The sequence below is a fragment of the Phaenicophaeus curvirostris genome, chromosome 6 (assembly GCF_032191515.1).
Source record: "Phaenicophaeus curvirostris isolate KB17595 chromosome 6, BPBGC_Pcur_1.0, whole genome shotgun sequence".
NCBI classification, from domain to species: domain Eukaryota; kingdom Metazoa; phylum Chordata; class Aves; order Cuculiformes; family Cuculidae; genus Phaenicophaeus; species Phaenicophaeus curvirostris.
In genome coordinates, this window is record NC_091397.1 from 58,536,733 (window position 1) to 58,557,321 (window position 20,589).

Sequence of the window (20,589 nt, forward strand, 5' to 3'; positions counted from 1 at the left end):
AAAAGCTGAAAAAAGAACAACTACAAGTTTATAAAAATACTTTTCATCAGTATTTATTAACTGTAGCTACTGAAGTAAAAAACATACTTAATATTTTAGTAGCTGGTTTGAACAGTTGTCTGGCTCCCAGATTTCTGAAAAGTTACATAATAGGAAATACTGTTTCAACATGGGCAGTATTAATACAGATTGATGTGGCAATAGGCCAGAGTACTGTGCAACTCAACTCCAGAAGGCCAGGTCCGTATAAAGGACCAGACACATGAAATTTGGAGTTCTTCACTCTGACCCCAAGCACGGTCCAGAAACTAGGTGTTCTCCTGACTTTCCCCCATAAATCCAGGTTCTTCTGACAGCTGTGAGCCACTTTTATATGATTCTTTTATATGCCTGGAGAAAAATACATAGCCCTTTTTTACAGCATAAGGATATGCTAAACCCAGATTTCATTCCTCCCTCAGCTTCAGGTGGTTCTCAATCCTTTCTTCCACTGCAGTAGAAGTCAGTCTTAAAGCTGGGGGTACAGGTGATACCTACTCTTCCTGTTGAAATTCTTCTACCATACATCAAAGAAAAAAAAAATAAAAATAAAATCAGAAAACAGGTTCCCAGGTGAGGCAATGACCACAAAGGATCCCTGATCCAGTCCCCACCGAAAGGGCCATTCTGATCTTCATGGGAAACGCATAACCTAGTCCAGAAAATTCAGTTTTGAAAGGACTTTAGACCAAGTGAGTTCATTAAGAGAAATCAGAAGTCATTTAACAGAAAGCATATTGAATTAATCTTGACAGCACACCTGTTACAATGTAAAAGGTGTTTTTTATAGATAAGTCTACACCATCAATAGGGATATCTACCCACAGAGTGGCCACTGCAACAGGGAATTAACATTCACTGATTTTGGCCTCCTCATAGAAATGAGAAACAGAAAAAAAACCCCAAACGTTAGAGCCAAAGCTTGATGGCAGCTTTATTTATAATGAATGCAAAGCATTTGCATACATTTGCTTGTGAACACCTGCATGATATTAAATTTGTTTTCACAGTTACACAGATTGTTCATGTCCCAAGAAGAACGTGGTTCCTCTGCTTCAAAATTTCAGTTAGAAGTTTCTGCCATGCCTTTATCAAGTATAATCAGATTCATATTAGAGTAAGTACAAATCAACTCATATTTTAATGGTGCCATCTTTTTTTTTTTTTTGTAATCTTCTGCCAACACAGCAGAAGATCAAATGAAATAAAATCTAAACATAAGGTTCCATTTACTTTGCCACAAGAAATAATGTTCAAGGTGGCAAAGAGATCTGGTTGATAATTACGTGTTTTCTGCTAAATTGTTCCATGTGCTTAGAATATTTGGGATTTAGCCAGGAAGAAAAGCAAAAGCCCTTCTGGTAGTTAAGCAGTTCCTCCCCAAAATGTGCATCAACTTACCTTTGCACAACTGATTCTTAGATAATAAGATTTGTACTAATTATTTCAATTCTTTATGCTGACCAGGAAAAAAAATCACCTAGTGGCAGAAACATATGCATTTAGCTTAACAGTTCAAAATACGAGAGAAAATTGTACAAAAACACTTTGAAATACTCTATGGACCAATTCACTCAACTGACTCCATTCGCTTCACTAGGCCTTTTGAATTATTAACATTTATAAATATATTCTTTTAACATCTGTCATTAATGACAAGATGTATTTTTATATTAAAAAATCTGGTACAGTTTTAAGTATTCACATCCCTGTTTAATCTTTTAATAGAAAATAGGTTTCACTCCCATATTTTTAATTTAAGACTTCTGTTCTAAAATTAATCCATCTAATTAAAGATAAGCTTCGATAAAACAGAACGAGAAACTATTATTAGTCTTAATATGTCAGTGAGGGAAACAGACAGAGGACGGATTACAAGATGACCTCGGGTTCTCCCTGGAATTCAGACAGTGACCGTTACTGACAGGAACCCCATTTCCTTCCTGTATCCCAGGCCTTTGTGCAGCAGGATTCTGAATTCTTCAAGACTTTTTTATTAGTGTCTGTAAACTACATCATATTCTAATAGGATGTTGGTTGTTTTGTTTGGTTGTTTTTCAAATATACTGCTGAAATTTTTTCTAGAAATGAGTAACGATTGATTCTGGGCACAAGTTCATATCGTTGCCCTCAAGTGAAGAAACAGCAACATGAGAATTCTTGGCAAAAACTTTATGCAGCTCCTTTACAGCCTTGCATGTCACCATTTCTGTAACCAAATTTCCAGTCAATATAAGGAATTGATTTTACCTTTACATTTAATAAGCCATATACATTTATAAAAGGACATAGAGGAATGTTTCTTTCTCCAACATAGTTGAAAACTTTGAAGAACAGTTTAATAGCACTTACATGCAAACAAATTTTGGATGTAGTTTATTAACTCTGAAGTTCAGTTTCAGATATCTACATTCCAAATTGACTTCAAAGTTGAGTGACGCTCATTCTTATAGCACGTAATAAGATGGAAAAGCATGCAAGCATTTAATGAACAGAAGCTAAAACAGCCATCAAATATTCCCTCCAGCTTGGTTTCCCACCTGGAAGTGTCCATAACTAGCTCTACAACCTGGCTAGCTTTAGCAGGGGACCTATTAGCCTTTAAGCTACGACAGTTCACAGCACACGATGCTCACGTAAAACAAATCCAACAGGCTTCCTCAACACAGTGAGTAGTAGATCGCTGCATCTCAACATTCACAGCTACCAAACTTCAGCCATTGCTGCAAAGCTCAACTGCTAATGCAAGCCAGAAGCCCAAATAAAGTTTAATAGAACATAGTTAGTAACATCAGCTGCAACCTCCCAACTTTGTAAGCCAACTTTGCCTACATTAAATGATATTTGCAAATGCGATGGATAAATATTAAATGTCACTGAATCTTGATGACCACTGCTATCTTTTCCAAATGTTAATATTTCATAAACAGCCCTTAAATCTCTCTGACCCAAACATATTAAATTAAAACAACTTGACTGTGCAAGGCTGCTGGAAAAATTAAGCGATTTATGTTATTTTACCAATTTAGGAAAAGTGAAATGAGCCCGTACTGTCACTAGTTTTGTGGTACACGTGTATCAACTGTTTGGTCAGCAAAAGATTTCATATGCCAAAAGCACAACTTCTGACTGGTGTCTCAAGTATGTTTAAACAAAAGTTCAAATGCAAAAGAGAATTAAAAAGTCATAAAACTGGTGATGACTACACTGATGTATGAGCAGAGGAAGATATCGACTTGTACAAAGCTAAAGTGGCATCTGGGATAGACATGATAGACATCCAGACCCTCTGAGATGAACTGATCTTGTTCAGTGTCATAAAAGACAGACACAAAAGTTATAAAAAAAAGTAGTGCCCATAGTATCAGATTTGATTTCTTGTTCTTCATGGATGGAAGGTTGTGAAAACCAATACTTGCCTTTCTCCTCAAACATAACTAGCATAATTTAAGGGCATATTGTAAATAAACTAGATGAAGGGATGTATTTCTGAAGAAAGGAACTATAGTTTAGTCTAATTAGCACTGTAATAATTTGCAACTTTCTGCTTTTATGTACCTAATGGCATTTTCATCCTTAGATCCTAGTGCCAAAAAAAATCTACTATTTCATTCCAAACATTTAGCAGTATTATGCCAGCTATGCATCCATAAATATATAACTGCTAGCTTTGTAGAATAAATTCAAGTGATAAAATACTTGACATCCAATCTGTTCCCAGGAACTGAACTCTTCAAGCAAAACAGCCAAAGCTTCTGCTATAAACAATTCATCCTGCTCATAAAACTAAAAAACAAATTAAGGTATCACAACTTATTATAACTTCTATTGTTGCATGGTATAAAAATAAAAACTAATCCGCTTTTATAAAATTCATTATTTGCATCTCAACTCTATTTGTCTTATGCATGTAACTCCTTACACAGAGCCTTTAAACAAGGTGACTTTTCACCTTTAAATTCAATTTGAGATATATGCAGTCCATTATCACAGTTAGACAGGAGAAAGCAGCATTTGCAGACAAGTACATGGAAAAGATGATGTGGTATCAATGTTGTATTAAAACCTACTGCACCACCTAACAATCTACAAGGTTGATATTAATTTTTGAATTATCAGAAATTATGCAATTATCATTTAAGAGCAAATCAGTTACAGCTATTATCAATGTCCTGAAAGGAAAACACTTCAGTTTGTGACTTAAATATCTATGTAAATATAATAAATATCCCATAATATGGGTGGGGTTTTTTTATTTCCTAGGTTGATTTTTGACTAAAGGTAGCATATAGTGAAGTGGTTCAGTACTTTGGTTCCTACCGATTATAATTATGAAGTCACAAATAAACAAAAATATAAAGCTATTAAAATACAGAACTGATTCCCCAGACATTTCACAAATGCTGCCAAATGAACTACACCCTCTGTTAAGCATTAAGTTTCTAATTACGGGAGATGAAATCCTCCTGTGTTATATCACAGCAGTAACACTGAAAGCAATGATCTTGACTGTGTATCTTCCCAGAGGACCTTCCAGATATCTGTAAGTCTAAAGTATTCCTATAAGCATTTGCTGGTATGACTTGCGTACTAAAAGCTCCTCGAATGTGGAGTTCAAATCCTTGATGCTAACAAGGGTCCTAATAGCACCAACTGTCAGAAATGCAGCTTGCTAAAAGAACAAAAAAACCCCAAAACAGCCAAAAAAGAAAAAAAACAAACTAAACCAACAGAAACCTGGAATAAGAGAGAGATAAGTTAAGGCAATTAATCCAAGAGTCTGTTGTTCCGTTCCTTCTATTTAGTTTAATATGACTAATTTGACATTTACTTTAAAATGGCTATGGACGTAGGGCTGGCTAATGCAGCCAAAGAATCTTCAGAACTCTTGAAAGACACCTCAAGTATGAAAATATTTATACACTGTGTAAATTCCCATGTTTTATTTTCATCATCCTGAAGGGAACGTGACCCACTTTACAGAAGAGAGCAACCGTAGGCTTGGAGGCATTACCAGATCAGAAAGGAGACAGATCCTATCTATGTGAAATTGTATGAGAGAGGATGTATGGTCGTAGTGGCTGATAGGAATGGTCGGACTCGATGATCCGGTGGGTCTCTTCCAACCTGGTTATTCTATGATTCTATGATCCCATAAAGGAAGCGGCACACGACTTTGAACAGGGCTGGAAGATTCCACAAAGGCCATTTTCCCCAAGATGGGTTTATCACAGAAGTGTTTTCTGAACCGTTATAACTGTCCAATAACATGTCATTTCAATCTCCTTCCTTCCACCCAATACTGCTTTCCCCCCCTAGTCATTTCCATTGGTCTCTTATTCAGGCAAGTTCTCTCCAAAAAGATTATACAGCAATTCACATATGGGCTTTCCTGGGAGAGAAAAGGCAAAAATTAATACGTCTACATTCCTTCCTAGGACCTTTTGCAGCTTTAACTGGGAAAATAAGGTGAAGGGCTAAAAATTAAGAAGAGTCTTAGCTGTTTATCGTCAGGTTACTCACTAATAGTAAAGTATGAGACCTCAGGAAGGCACAAAAAGACAGATAACCTGTCCCCACATTTCCACTTCAGGTAGTGTCTCTCTCCATTAAAAGAGAGAATGAAATCTATACAGTCAACAGCCCTCTCAAAAACATGTCCTTGTATATGGATGTAATGACTCATTTCAGCCATACCTCTCCAGATGAAATGCATTTCACAACCTGAGTGGCTCCTTAGCGCTGCTACTTGAACCAATGAATGAAAACATACGTAAATGGTAACACGAGAAACACAAGACTTTGCACTGAACAGACTGGAATGGATGTTGCAGGGGACATAAAATGACAGTAAAGCAATTTGAAGTCGGGAGGTGTGGAACGGAAACATTCTCCTACGGCTCCTCTCAAACACAGCCATTCTTCCACTTTTTATGCAAGTTTCTGGTCTCATTCTTCCATTTGGTCTAATTCAGACTGAGTCAAATCCTGCAAGAAGAAAGCCTGCAAGGTTCTGCCAGTGCTCTCACACAGGAAAAGCCTGATGTCAAATTATTTTTTTAAAGTTTGTCTGTTCAGGCACTTCCTCTTCTATCATTAGAATCTTCTAATAATTCTTATTAGGTAATAATTGGCTCCAGTTCAATTTTTTATTTATTTATTTTTACAGACTATGTTTTACTGGAAAAGCATTTGCTGAAGACATCAGAAGTACAGCAATTGATCCATCTCACTTCTTGAAGTTTTGCCCCGACTTCCAATTCTGCATATACACTAAATCACATTTTCTGAGCAGGCAGCTGAGATCCATTTCATGAAGTGTGACCTGCTTGCACAGAGGCCCATCTCACTGATTTTTTTCTTTAAAATCAAGGCCTTTTATTGTTTATAAAAGGTAACCTTTACTTGGCCTGTACAGCAAAACAAGATTGAGCTTTATAAGCCTGTTCACATTACTGCAAGCACTTCAATTAAGCAAGCAGAACTTGTGTCTGAGAAGGAAACCACCTTGCTTAACGCAGTACTCAAAAGCCCAGGCAATTAGTTACTACTTAAAAAAAAAAAAAAAAGATTCTCAATCATTGTTTTTCCATATCACTAATGCAAAAAATTTTTAAAAAGCAACAGGAACACCATAACTTACCATAAACTGAAGACGCCAATAACCTTGTCTTCTGCTATGGTTTGAGAGAAGCAAACATCTATTTTGCTCCTGAATTCTGAAGCATGGTAAATATTAAGTGGTAGGTTTAAAATGTTTTCAAAACCCCCCACAAAATTAGACTAAATGCAAATAGAAAGCCTCTTGACAATGTTCTGCTAAACTTTGCCTGATTCAGCTCAAATACTCAAGTCCCATAACATCAGCTGTTTATCCTCAAAAATTTCCCGACAGAGATCTCTTGACTTTTGAGGCACCAAAAATGTTGCAAGTCCGAAAAAAAATCTCAAACATTCTACTGCTAGACAACTAAAATAAAAGACTAGTATGAGCATCATCAGTTTAACGCCTGAGCTCTTACTGCCCATCCTCTCCTCCTGCCCCGACAAATCTACAAACTGTTGGCTAAATCCCATTTCTCAAGTCATACATGTTGCCATCTATAAAATTTAGTGGTACCAAACTGTGAAGTTGTATTAGCAACAGAAAAATGCTTTTTTTCTCCACATCTGTAGAATTAATTCCATTTTCACTACCTTGCATAATATTCCAGTCCTTCATGTGGGACATCAGAAGAGGGACAGTTTGTCAAGTTGGTTACATGGCACATGATGTCAATCAACCCCTACTGGCTTGTAGAAAAAAGCCCACTGTGTTCTTAAGAGCAAAATGCTTTGAAAAATGTAAATTGCAGAGTAATTGAATTATTTTGCTTATGATATCACACCCACATAGAATCAGTGTTTCTTTTAAAAGGATTAACAGGAGCTATGGCATTCTTAAGCTGTGTTTAAGTTATGACCCTGAAGGAACATACTTACTGGTTTTAAAAGAACTTTACAGAGCAAAGACATCAGATTTTACAAGACTTGCCCAACACATATATCAAAAAGGCATAAAAAGCTGTTATAAAATACATAACTCAAGAACTTGAAATTTAACCAGATTCTGTGTAAGTTTCCTCAGCTTTTGCTGGACATTTTCTTTTGAGCCCTTACCAAAAATGCAGCTCAACAAGTCCTGTACTGTTTCTTGAAGCAGACTGGTATTCCTCAAAACTCACAGAAGGTTAAAGAAATTAAAAAATAAAATTAAAAAAATATTCTATTAAAGATCTGAAAAAGCATTATACACCACTGAATTGTTCACAACATGGATTAAAACCAACTCAGGCTCTGCTATGCAGGACAGCTGAACTCAGGGGTAATTTTTATGTTCTTTATGTTTTTTAACATTGCTTTTTAAAAAAAGCCTAACAGCACTATCCAATGTGGAACATTAAGTGTTTATGCAGCAGCCTCCCTTAAATGGGGGCATAACTTCAGTTGCCACAAAGCGGTACTTGACATACTGCTAAGTTTTCTTAAGTAGAAAGAAAAACCAACAGCCAAATTGTGTATTTTTTTTTCTTAAGTGACTGAGTGATGCTGATCTTAGTTCGCAGTGCGCTAATTAATCACTCCAGAAACATTACAGTAAATCAACATGCGCCTACTTTCAAAAATGAGAGCTCAATCATTACATTTGGAAGACTCAAGTCTTTGTTCACAAGAACACTTGCACTACCCAAAGCAGATGTTCCCAAACTGTGCTGTGCAAGATGCCTCAAAATTATTGTGTGTGGTAGGTATCAGGAGCCACCACTCCTGAGTGGCAGGAAGAGGGGGTGAAGAGAGAAAAAAAAAAAAAAAAAAGAAAAGGTAAAAAAGGAGAAGAAGAGTTAGAAGCTATTGCAACTACTATGCAATAAAACCTTATTCCCTCTAAGCCTAAAACCATCTGTGTGCTTCTTCCTCAGAACTCCATCAGGCTCCCAGATTGGAAGAAGGTAAAAGGAAGACGGGATGAGATTTATATGGGAGTTGAAAGGAAAACAGACATTTTTAAGTAGCAGGAAGACAACAGAAGGTTACATTACCAGGAAATGTAGGACTAGGAATAAATAATTATAGTCTTTGCCCAAGAGGGTCAATGGTATCTATATGCTCTTTGGAAATTTCCAAGCTTATAATATATCAGTGGTAATTCTCCTCAACTTAGAGAAGAGCCTGGAGCTCAGGAAAAAAACACCCTGAAGAATCACTGTACAGGACATAGCTATAACACAGCAGAACAGCAACTAGCGTGCAGCGCTTTTTAGCTTGCCAGTCATACCTAGGCACCTCATGCCAGAATTTAAGTACAGGATTTTCTTTTTTTTTTTTTTAAATACACAGAGAGAATATAACTTCACTTTTGCTTTTATCATTTACCCCTGAGTAAATCTCAGGACACGCGTAGTAGTTCAAATTTGTCAACATGCACTTGAGCTTTGAACCTTAACTACCACATACCAAAGTGTATACTGCTTGCTGTTTCAAGACTTGGAAGCAATGAACTTCCATAACTATCGCAAAGATGACAGTCACCTGCTGAATCATCAAAACCATCTCCTGACACACCCACATTTCTTCCAAGGTTATTTCCCATTCAATTGCTGTCTTGGTACATTTTCCTTGTTCCTACCAAAAAAGCCAGTGAGAGATGCACGCTTCTGAACAGTAACTTACTTTCAGACTTGTTGTTATGATATTGCTTTATCCACAAAAGGGGGAGTCACTAAATTTTTTGAGGCGAGGGTTGAAAATTCAAAAACAACATTAAGTGATTTACTTCACTGTGGAATGACAGCTATGGGAAGTTGAGGCTAGATGCACAGAGGTACCCATCTATCACATTTTTGGTTTTTTGAACCTCCGATTGCTAAAACAGAGTTTTATTTTCCTATAACTTAATTTTTCCATACATTAGAATATCATAATAGTTATTCTAGAAAATTAAATGAAATTAACTGTGAGAACTAAATAGAATTATCTGAAGTTGCCTTAAGAAATTGTAGGTTTTCTGTTCGCTGGCTGTGGATGTTGAAGGGGATGTAGAAATAAGAATTAGTTGCCCTCAGTGATGCATGCTAAACTCTGTTTTTAATTGAACAAATAGATGCTCATTTTTTCCCCACTGAATAATTGCCTTTTGAAATTCAACCCGTGTGCCTTTTGAATTGCTCAGTGCTGCGCACTGTGTGGCATCATATAACATCTAATAAGCTGAAAGACATACATACTTGGCCTCTCAAGACAAATTCTAACTGATTGCATAAAGTAGGAATTTACTGGAGCAAATCCATGGCCTGGCTGGTCCAATATCCCAACTCCCTGCTCAGACTCCATTGTCACATCTTCAGCAGTACAAGTCCTGTGGGCCAGCAGGAGACACTTATCTTTTTGTAATGAAGTATTCAGTTACAGTGAATTAATTTTTGCCTCTTGATGTCTGCATCTGATATAATTAAAAAAAAATCAGTGGTATTTTCTGTCATTCTGCTTGGTATTAACCTGTCTTTTCCACAAATCGAGAGAATAATAAATGGATGATTTTTAAACGGTATGTAATATCTGATTAGCTTTATACATATAAACTTTCTACATTAACATAATGTCTTGTTAAAACATATAGCTTGGACAGGCCATCACTTCAGGGAGGTGGTTGAGTCCCCTTCCCTGGAGGGGTTTAAGGCACAGGTGGACAAGGTGCTGAGGGACATGGTTTAGTGTTTGATGGGAACGGTTGGACTCGATGATCCGGTGGGTCTCTTCCAACCTGGTTATTCTATGATTCACTAAGGTGCAAGAACTCCTACAGGATGTTTTTTCCCCAGGAAAAATGTACCAATACATCATCTGAAACTCTGAAAAGCTTTTTGGAAATTGGTTTTCAGATTTACTTTAAAAAAAAATCATAAATTAATCCATTACAACAACTGAGCTCTTGGAACTAGAATTAGCTTCTATTTATTGAGCTAGATTTCCAAAACTATTCACAAAGCAATCATTCTTTAACTAGTTAGTGGATCAAAGCATGTGGAGCAGAAACTCTTAAGAGCTAAAGTTTTTGTTTTCTCAGGAAAAATAAACAGTGTTATAACTAGCTAGAACCGTAAATATATACAGAGCTCAATCATACAAGCAAGCCTTAGTTCCTTATCAGAATGCAGATAAAGTCAAACAGGAAAAGCTACAGCACTTCTCCCATCAACAAGCACACAAAGGAGGAAAACTGCTGAGTCAAAGGCAAACACAGCATTAAAAGCCATCCCAGTATTAACAGATTATTTGTACGCGTTTTTAAAGTGTATTCGTGCTGAAGTCTTGAATTACCAGGGCATATTTTTAAGGTCATATTGAAGCGAATCACACTTGTACAAATTCAAATGGGTGAATCACAAAGCCCACGGCGGAGAAGATGTTGAGAGCCCGGCGCTACCTCCAATTATACTTCTCCACTCAAACTGTCTTCGGGGGATGGATCAACAGCTACTGTAGTTTGTATTAAAAGGGAAAAAACCCAAACAAACCAAAAAACCAACCAACCAAACCTAAAAGCTCCAAATCTCACTATCTGTAGGTGCCACAGTATAGTAATAAAAATGTTAATGAAGATTACAAGATATTGAATACGCAGTGTCAGAGAACTAACCCTAACAATGTCCATCTCCAGAACGCTTACATGGTCAGCACAGGATAAATTATATTTTAGGCTCTGATCTTGCAAATGAGAAAATGTTCACTGTGACAGGTATCCAGAGCAAAGCCCGGAACAGAATGCTTAAAACTAATCTCCCTCTTAGCAAGGGCTATAAAGAAAAGGTAAATGCTCTGCATAGTGGGACAAGGTTTTCAAGAAATTTTACCACAGCTCTGAGGAACACAAGAGGCTCCTACACTGACTTCCATATGCCTTTGATTAAATAATACATATAGGGCAGAGACCTATTTCTTTTCCTGGCAAAGGGAGTTCTAACAATGATTAATATTAATCACTGAAATACTACAGTGCAACGGGAAAACCAAGTCCAAAGAATACATTGAGTATTTTTACCCAGTTTCTCCTGTTTATTCTACAAATAAATTGGCATATTATGCTCGTTGTGATATAAACAGAATTTTCATTTTTACACATTTGGTTTGGGGTATATTAAATGTCAATTACATCAATCCACATGGGTACAGGGCTGCCTAGCTGCATGACGTGCCCTGTGACATAGCACTCCTAAAAATAAAATGTTCCTAAGCAAGCTAAGAATGAGCATGCAACAATGAAAACATACACATTTTGAGATTTAAGGTGATGTCACAGCTACATGGCTCTAATCATCATTTTTGAGGATAAGGATTTAGGACCTCAAAGCCTAAATCCCTACTTATGTTCTGTTATGTAAAATACAGGCTAAAATAGCCTGTAGCAGACAGCCACAAACACTCATGAATCTCGGCAGATTGGGGACGGGGGGGGCCATTTAGGGGTGAATAAAAAAAAAAAGACAAGTACAGCAGTGTAGAAGCACAAGCATGAGGATGGATTAGGAAATAACCTGAATGGTGTGGGAGTCTGATAGTGAAACAGCCATACAATTCCAAGTTCATGTTTTATAAAAATTTTGGATTGAGGCCAGGAGGGAAGACAATACCAAAAGAAACAGATGGTTTGTTTGGGTTTTCTTTTTTTTAATTTTTTTTTTCCCCTCCAACTCTCAGATAAGATTCAAAGCAGGTCATTAAAAAATGTGAAAATTAATCCGTAGGCATACCAAACACAAAGATTATTAGACAGAGAATGATATAACTTCTAAGGCTGGCAACCAAGCAAATTTAAATCTGAGTTGTATTTCAAGAGGGTGATATATCTGCTAGAAGAATCGCCAAGAGATGTGTTGGATTCTCCATTTAACTTCTTCACATAAAAATCATATGGTTTTCTATAAAACCCACAGACCGACTATCTCAAGCTATGAGGTGTTTTCTACCTTGGGAGAACAAAAAAGGAGTCATGAATCAAGTAAAACTAGTCAAGCCCCTTCCATCCCCAAGCTGCTGGCAAAGGTAAATTCCTATATGGCATGATGAAGGTATCGGGAGGGTCTGTATATGTAGCAGGAGGAGCAGGGAAAGAGGAAAGGTGCATTAGACAAACAAGGAAGGCAAATATAGTAACAGACAAATAAAAGCAAGTCAGGCCAGATCTCTTCTATCCTGGCCATAACAGGTTTTTAATCAGTTATTTTGTGCTACGGGTATGTTGAAGCCCTTCTCAATGTGACAGAATAAACACATTGTCTCCAACTTTGCCTGCCTTTCCCACATGTACATCTTATCTTGAGCTACACTCTCCAGAGCAGAAGCCACATGCAGCCTGTTCTCTCCAATACGCAGTATGATAGAACAGTGGGCATCAAAGGAAAAATACATTATATCAAAGAATATATTCTATGTGATGACAATGGGTGCATTGCAAATTGAAGCTATGTTATGCCAAGGAATGCATGTTAATTATATTACAAAGCAAAATTAGGCAATGCAAACTTAGTGGAAAAATTCTTAATTATTTTGTTATTGCTGTGCTTGCCAGAATCACTTGCGTACAACATAAGAAACCAATTCTAAATTAATTTTGAACAGAAACTTTCTTCTGTAATTGCAGAACACTGTTCTATAAGCAAGAGGAAAAAAACACATGCTTTAAACCACAGGAATTCTTAGTGAAATGGATGAAAAAATAATTAAATAACCAATAAGTTAAACTTTGTTTCTAATGTCCTGATACACACACAGAGCACAGCTACTTCAGTTTAGATACTGCAAGCCTCTCCTTGATTCTCGGTATACCTTTTGAAAGAAAAAGAACGCCCCTAACATTAAAAAAATAAAACAATCATACAAACTCTACTTTTATCCCTTTAATTTAACCGCTTGACCAAAACCCCAAGAAGGTTCATTACAAGCATTCTTACTGCAGTGAAATATTTATATGGTTATCAATTCATCATATAAGGACCAAAGATAGAGGGAAAGGGCTTTTTGCTTTAGTCTGCATGGGGAACACAGGCTATGACCATCCAGTTGTGCTCCAGATAACTCTCACTAACCTGCACCTACACAAAGAGCAGTTCTCCCATATTCCCTTTTTCACCACTAAATGCACACATGCACGAGCACTTAGCATCAAAACAGTGTGAAATAATACCAGGACAACATATAAAGTCTTTCTTTACTGACTGTCAGCAGACACCTGCCTGATTTATCCTAGTCTCTTAAAAAGAAAAAGCTTGCCTTAAGCCACTTTCAGAAAGTATCTTACACGCACAAAATAAATACTCTAGCAGTCATTTGCTAACCTGCTTGACTTTGAGGACTGCTAATCCACTACAGTACAGGCAGGTAGCACCATCCATCTGAGAAGCAACACCACCTTAAATCACTTCTTAGCTTTGACTCACCACACAAGAACTTGACCTTATAAACAAACAGACTTGGGACACATTCTTTTCAGCCACTACTGAATTCTCCCTCTTCTTCAAGGTCATATTTGTATATATATAAAAGCATGTCAGTGCCCCACACGGAGATACAGAAGGCTTCTGCCACCACATGGACATGAGACTGACCTGACCACACAGAACTAGTACATCTCAAGGGCAGTGGATCACTGAGAAGCACACTGATTTCACTAACCACCAGCAGAAGAAAGCAAGACGCTTTGAGGTTGTGGAAGACGAAAAAAATTGTATACCTATTTCCCACAACCTGAAATACAGTATGCAGAAGTTTCAGCCCACATAACCAGAAAACTCATCTGTCTTTAGCTCTGGGACAGTTCTGTCCCATCTTAATGACTGCAGGCAAGGGAAGATGCTTTTCTGGTGTTGTTTTTTTATGTATATAAACATATATATGCACACAGACACACACTTAGATGTCTACAAGTTTTGTAGTTGTTACTTTAAAAGCTAAGTGAGGTACATTTATTCAAGTTAATGTAACTTCTTGAGATGTCTTTCACAAAAGAGGGGTTTTTTTTCCCCCACCAGACTTCCACCTTCAGAAAACAGACATTTACTCTGGATTATTTAAACTTGGAAAAATGCAAGTGCTTTCTTTGAAAAAATATCTATTGTTACAGCAAAACCTTGGGTTTCCTTTCAAGCAAGATTATATGATTACACGTTTATATTTTACTTTCCGCAGGAATTTGCACACCCCCCATTTGCATCCTGTTATTCATTTAGCGTTTCCCTTTACTTCAGCCCGCTGCGTTAATAAAGTGGACCCGTTGGCTCAGTCTAGGCACTCAAGGTGACGATCAGCGCTCACTCTTGCATTTGTCAGATCTAAGTACACGCAGAAAGCCCTACAGAAGAACTACACAATCCATTCCTTCAAAAAAAGCAGTTCTCCAAGAAGCACTGCACAGACCCTCTAACCAAGGGGTTTTCACCATATTTTTGTTAATTCTATACTTCAAAGCACTTATCGCTTTTTCGAAGGGTAAGTTTCAAGTGACATAGATTCCATTTTATTTAGGTGCATCAAAATAGTATAAACAATCTTATTTCCAATACTGAATCTATCATAGTTCAATCATGGATTGATTACTCTTGCTTTTCTTCACTTTTAGTCATTGATGTTAGCCTTTAAATGTCTTCAGATTGATACTGATTACTAATCTAACTTGTAGTCCAAAGAACTTGTAGTTCAAAGACCTGAAAAGTGGCAAAAACCCTTTTTCTACTAAAAAAAAAAGTTAGGAGCACTTCTACTGAAGCTATTCTATCTGAAGGTATAACTTAAACTTGCTTCACCATACACTGTGCCAAATGTCTTGCACAAGAGAAGAAACATCAAATTATTTATCTTCTCACATTCACCAGGCATTTTCATTTTATGGAGACTACATAAAAATATTCTGCAGTAATGCACATAGTATATGCACACGCTTGTTGCTTGAAAAGTCTTTTCCTATGCAGTAAATCAAAATTCTGCTACTTAATTCATTATAATGCAATTAAATACCCTGTACCCTACAACTGAGGGCCAGTATGCTAGCATCACCTACATGAGCTTGTCTGATGTGGTTATCACCTAATAGTTTGCTACTGAGCTGAAAGCACAGGTTAAGCTTGCTTCAATTCTGGGTGTGCAGTAGTTAAATTGCAACCTGAAATGCAAATATAACTTCTGTGCCACTAACACGTGCCTAATTCTTCACCACATTTGTGTTCAAATTGGAAACAAGCAACTGATGTAAACATTGATGTGAAGTGATTTTGGTCATCTCTTTGGAGCTAAAGCCATGAATTTTTCTCCTATTCAGAAATCAGAGCCATAAACCCCTTTATTCTAGAACCTTCAAGAGCAAATTAGAAATCAAGCATTTCCGTTGCATGAGAAATTAAGACTGGCTATTACAACTCCATCCCAAGAACAGCAAAAAAATGCAATCACGTATTTGTTTGAGAAAACGTAATTAAAAAAAAAGTTTCATTGATCTCATTCATTTCCTCTTCAATTGAGCAAGAAAGCACAGACAAGCCAAATCTTTTGTTTCATGGCAGTAAAAGCGAGTCACTGTCTAACAAAGACTTTGATGAAACCGATGCACCAAGAGAATTCTTTCATTTCATGTGAGAAAATAATTTTAAAAACACAGTATTTGACCAACCCTAACCCTGAGTAGATTCTGTACCAAGAACTCTGCTAGAAAAAGCACAGGAGTCAAGACACTTGCATGTATTATTCAAGCAATAAAATGTAGGATATAAATTTATGAGCACTATTAAATGAAGCCACTAGATGCAAGAAATAAGTGTTCTGTATTCCTGCAGGAAAATCTATCCTAGGCAGTTAAATTTCTTCAGTCCTTGCAGCTTGCAGTTTAATATCTAGCCCATTGCAAGCAAGACACTTCAGCTACAGCTGACGAATATAATTCCATCTTCAATACAATATTGTAAAACTTCAGGCTGATAAAAAAATTACAATTATTTAAATACATGCTCCCTGCTTTATCCCAGCAATAAAACAACCAAACTAGGTTGTAGAGAGGAGGGTGCTGGCCTCTTCTCCCAAGTGACGGGGGACAGGACAAGAGGGAATGGCCTCAAGCTCCACCAGGGGAGGGTCAGAATGGACATTAGGAAAAAATTCTTCACAGAAAGGGTCATTGGGCACTGGAACAGGCTGCCCAGGGAGGGGGTTGAGTCACCTTCCCTGGAGGGGTTTAAGGCACGGGTGGACGAGGTGCTGAGGGGCATGGGTTAGTGTTTGATAGGAATAGTTGGACTCGATGATCCGGTGGGTCTTTTCCAACCTGGTTATTCTATGATTCTATGAAAGCTCTTCCATGCCTTTGAAAGTCTAAGGAAAAGGACTGGAAGACTCATTTTGGACTCGATGATCCGGTGGGTCTCTTCCAACCTGGTTATTCTATGATTCTATGATTCATTAAAGGCAATATCACTTCCAAATGCAAAGCTTTGAAAGGCTGGCGATTTAAGTGAAATAGAAGTAGTTACATTTGGGTTTCAATCAACTGGAAAGCTTACTTTATAGAGTTAGTTTGTATATACCTACACAACTGGATGTTCCACTAAAATATTGATAAATTAACAGGTTTAAGTACTTAAACAGCTGAAATGAACATATGGTAATAACAGAAATTTACAAGCAGTCCAAAACCAAATAAACTCCCAACGCTTACCGTCAAAGAAACTTTTGGCTCGCAGGTAACTGACGCTAAGCCTAAGTACAGACAGCTTATCCAATTTGGCGATGACATCTTGAGGGAAAGGCAGAAGGCTGGCCAAGCGGTCCAACTCTGCATTCAAGCGGTCCCTGTGCCTCTTGGATGGATTGGACTTGACTCCTTCAGCTGGGGATGGCTTTACTCTGTAGCAAAACAAAGCCAGTACAATATAACTGCAAGTTCCTTCCCAAAATAAAGGTAAATATTTGCCAAACCTAGTGTTACAAATTGCCATTTAAACTTTAACAAGCAAAATGGTTTTCCCCCAAGTGACTTCTCTTTCCCACTGGAAAAAAAACCAAAATCTGATTGTTTACCTCTTTCTCCAATACACACAGTTAAATGAAGCAGTTAGAGCTACAATGGCTATTAGAACAGGTAACAAACATTTGAAACATTTAAATGAGTTCCAGCATTTTTTATAAAAAGCTTCCTGTACTCAAATTTCACTTGAATTCTTCAAATGTTCTATTACAAATAACTCAATACCTTTCAGTAATATTTGTGTACAAATGAATTTGACAGTACATTTTCCCACTTCCATTACAATTTTTCATAGGTGCCCTTAATTTTGGTCAATGTTTGAAACAAGCTGTTGTGAAATGAATACAACAGAAGTTTTAGTAACTTGCTAGACAACGAAGCCCCTAAAACTGCACAAGAAAACAAGAGATACAGCTCAGTCAGCAGGTAAAACCTTTCTGGCAAATACTGTTGAGCTCATCCTTTAAGTCACCTCTCACCTGAAGGCATTTCATTCCAGTATGGCATGACACAGGCATGCCTTTGTACCTTGCAATTTAAAAAGCTTTCTGCTGTGAATTGCTTAATAAAGATTTTGTAAACTTGCTATTTTCCATTCATAATCACTCCAAGTTCCAGTTCCAGACACTTGGATACACACCTTCCCATATATGCAAGAGTCAAGCAACAGGTCTAAGCCCCTATTCATTGTAATAATAATTAGTCATTACAACTCAATACCAAAACCAAATAATTTATCTGCACAAGCCACACAAGGATATTAAACACAAGCCACACATTAGGATATTAAACAGTCTTCTAGTTAGAGTGATTCATTCTCACTTTTCCAGTATCACATCTCTACTCAAGATCTGCAGCAGTTAATTTGTGCTGCTCTCACAGGAATGCTGGTTCCACAAGACTTATCACTCGCAAAACTATTGAACATAAAGACCTTTGCTAGTTAATTTCTTCAGTATTTCACTTAGTCTGTTTCCAAACTTCAGCCTTGTATCAATTTTACTAGAAACTGCAAAAGCTCCCAAATAACGGTTGGACTCGGTGATCCGGTGGGTCTCTTCCAACCTGGTTATTCTGTGATTCTGAAATTCTCCTATTCTTGGCATTGCTGAAAGCAAATCGTACTGAAAAATCATTTCACCTTGTATTTACAGTCACATAAGTAGTGATACAGTGGACATTCCTATTTTTAGCTTGTTTTTCTTTATGTTTCAATTGCACTTCTTGTTAGTTTAAATTCAAGTCCTCCTTTTTACAGGCACTGTTTATTCAAGTGTCACTTGTCAAAAACTTGCACTTCAGTCCGGCTGCCTGTTCCCTCGCGCTACAGCTGCCCTTTTGCACATTAAAGGAAGCACATTTCTTTCATCTGGAGCCTGGAAACTTGAAGATGCCATAATACAAAATGTTGTCAACACACAGAAATATATCAGCAGCAACTACTTACTCCCCAGATGGACAAAGCTAAGCTTACTGCAGGGTAAAGATTGTCCAGGACACAATTCTAATGCAGCTTTATCCTAAAAACACTGGAAAAGTGGGGAACACAGATGAAGAAAGAAATATGAAAATTCTCTTTTGGAAAAAAAAAAACCAAAAACATAGGCTTATCATCAACTCCAATACATGGCAAACGAAATCTTTGGTTAGATGCGTGCTGAGGTCACAAGCCCTGACTATGACACCTGTAGCTCACCATGACTTCAAGTGTATATTAAACAACATCATTTAGTAAGCTTTCTTCTCATTCTCTTAATCTTGCAGAACGTTCACTTGTAGAAGCCGTACGATAAACAGAATTTAAATATAACCCTAATAAAAAAAGCTCAAAAATCACCAAGCATTACCAGTAACTCTAAAGTTACTTCATAAATATTTTTATGTATTAAACTGCCATAAATGTAGAGACAGAATGAAAATTCCGAGTTTTAAGCAGATAACAGTTTTATAACAACCAGCGAACAACTTGCTACTATCAAATCAAAGAGGTCTGCTTCTGAAAACTGGAGGTCCCCGTGGAAGCCATTCAAAATATGGAATCTTTTCCAAGTAAATCACCACTAAATAGCAGAATCTTTTTCTTAACAACTGTCCTCTACTTTGCTTAAAACTTACATAAGCAATTTGACAAGCTAGTTGAACCTCTGTAAGATATATATATACACATCTCATATATGCAACTGTTATGCTATCTCATCGAGTTGTTAGTTAGATCTACTTGGTTTTGCTTCACTTTCTAGCAATCTGTCTTCCTTACACTTAACTAGTTCAAAGCATAATGATTTTCTATTTGTATTATACATTTCTGAATATTAAGTTACCAGTATTTGCAGCATAGATCTTACCATGTTCTCTCCCTCCAAATAAAACACTGATTTTCCCTAATTTTCTTCTTTATCCCTCAACTAAAATCCATTATATAAAAATGGATCCTTCACCGATGAAGGGAATGAGGGCGGAAACACTGAAGGCATAAGTAGCAGGCTAAACCATTTTCCATCCACTTACGTAAACCCTTGATGCTAAAGACAGCCCTCACTGTGTTGCAGAAAATTATCTCCAAGGAAAATTACATGCCACTTCAAGATTAAATCTATGCATGTGTCTTATTTAAAAGGCGGGGGGAAGACTAAGGGAGGGAATGGATTTTAAGCTCATCTTTCAGTTCTTGATCTTTTACCTTTCACAGGAAATCTGAATTCCCTAATCAAAGGCTAGAGGTCTCTGTACACTCACTGGCTCCAAACTGAGCTTCTAACAGCTGCAAGACAAGCAGGTGCTGTTAATTGTTGTTTTAACAATTCTAAAGGATTTGCCATCATAATACTAACTACTGCTTCCACAGGTCTGCTACACACTACTGAATCAGAAGTTTTCATCAAACATGCTTACTACATGTGCCATCACAGGCATTAACAACACTAAATTATTGAAAAGAAAGTGCCCAAGTACCCGAGTCTTCATTATTATCAAAAGACCAAAATAAAGTTTCAGTATTTACATGTTCA

At 37.1% G+C, this 20,589-nt stretch overlaps 1 protein-coding gene across 1 annotated transcript in view; it reads right to left on the minus strand.

Annotated features, from left to right (window-relative positions):
• Window positions 1–20,589, minus strand: part of AHR (aryl hydrocarbon receptor) — a 55,459-nt gene that overhangs the window by 30,511 nt on the left and 4,359 nt on the right. The window contains exon 2 of the mRNA XM_069860341.1: window positions 17,273–17,460. Within this exon, the coding sequence (XP_069716442.1) occupies window positions 17,273–17,460 (188 nt within the window). The remainder of the gene's footprint in view (window positions 1–17,272; window positions 17,461–20,589) is intronic.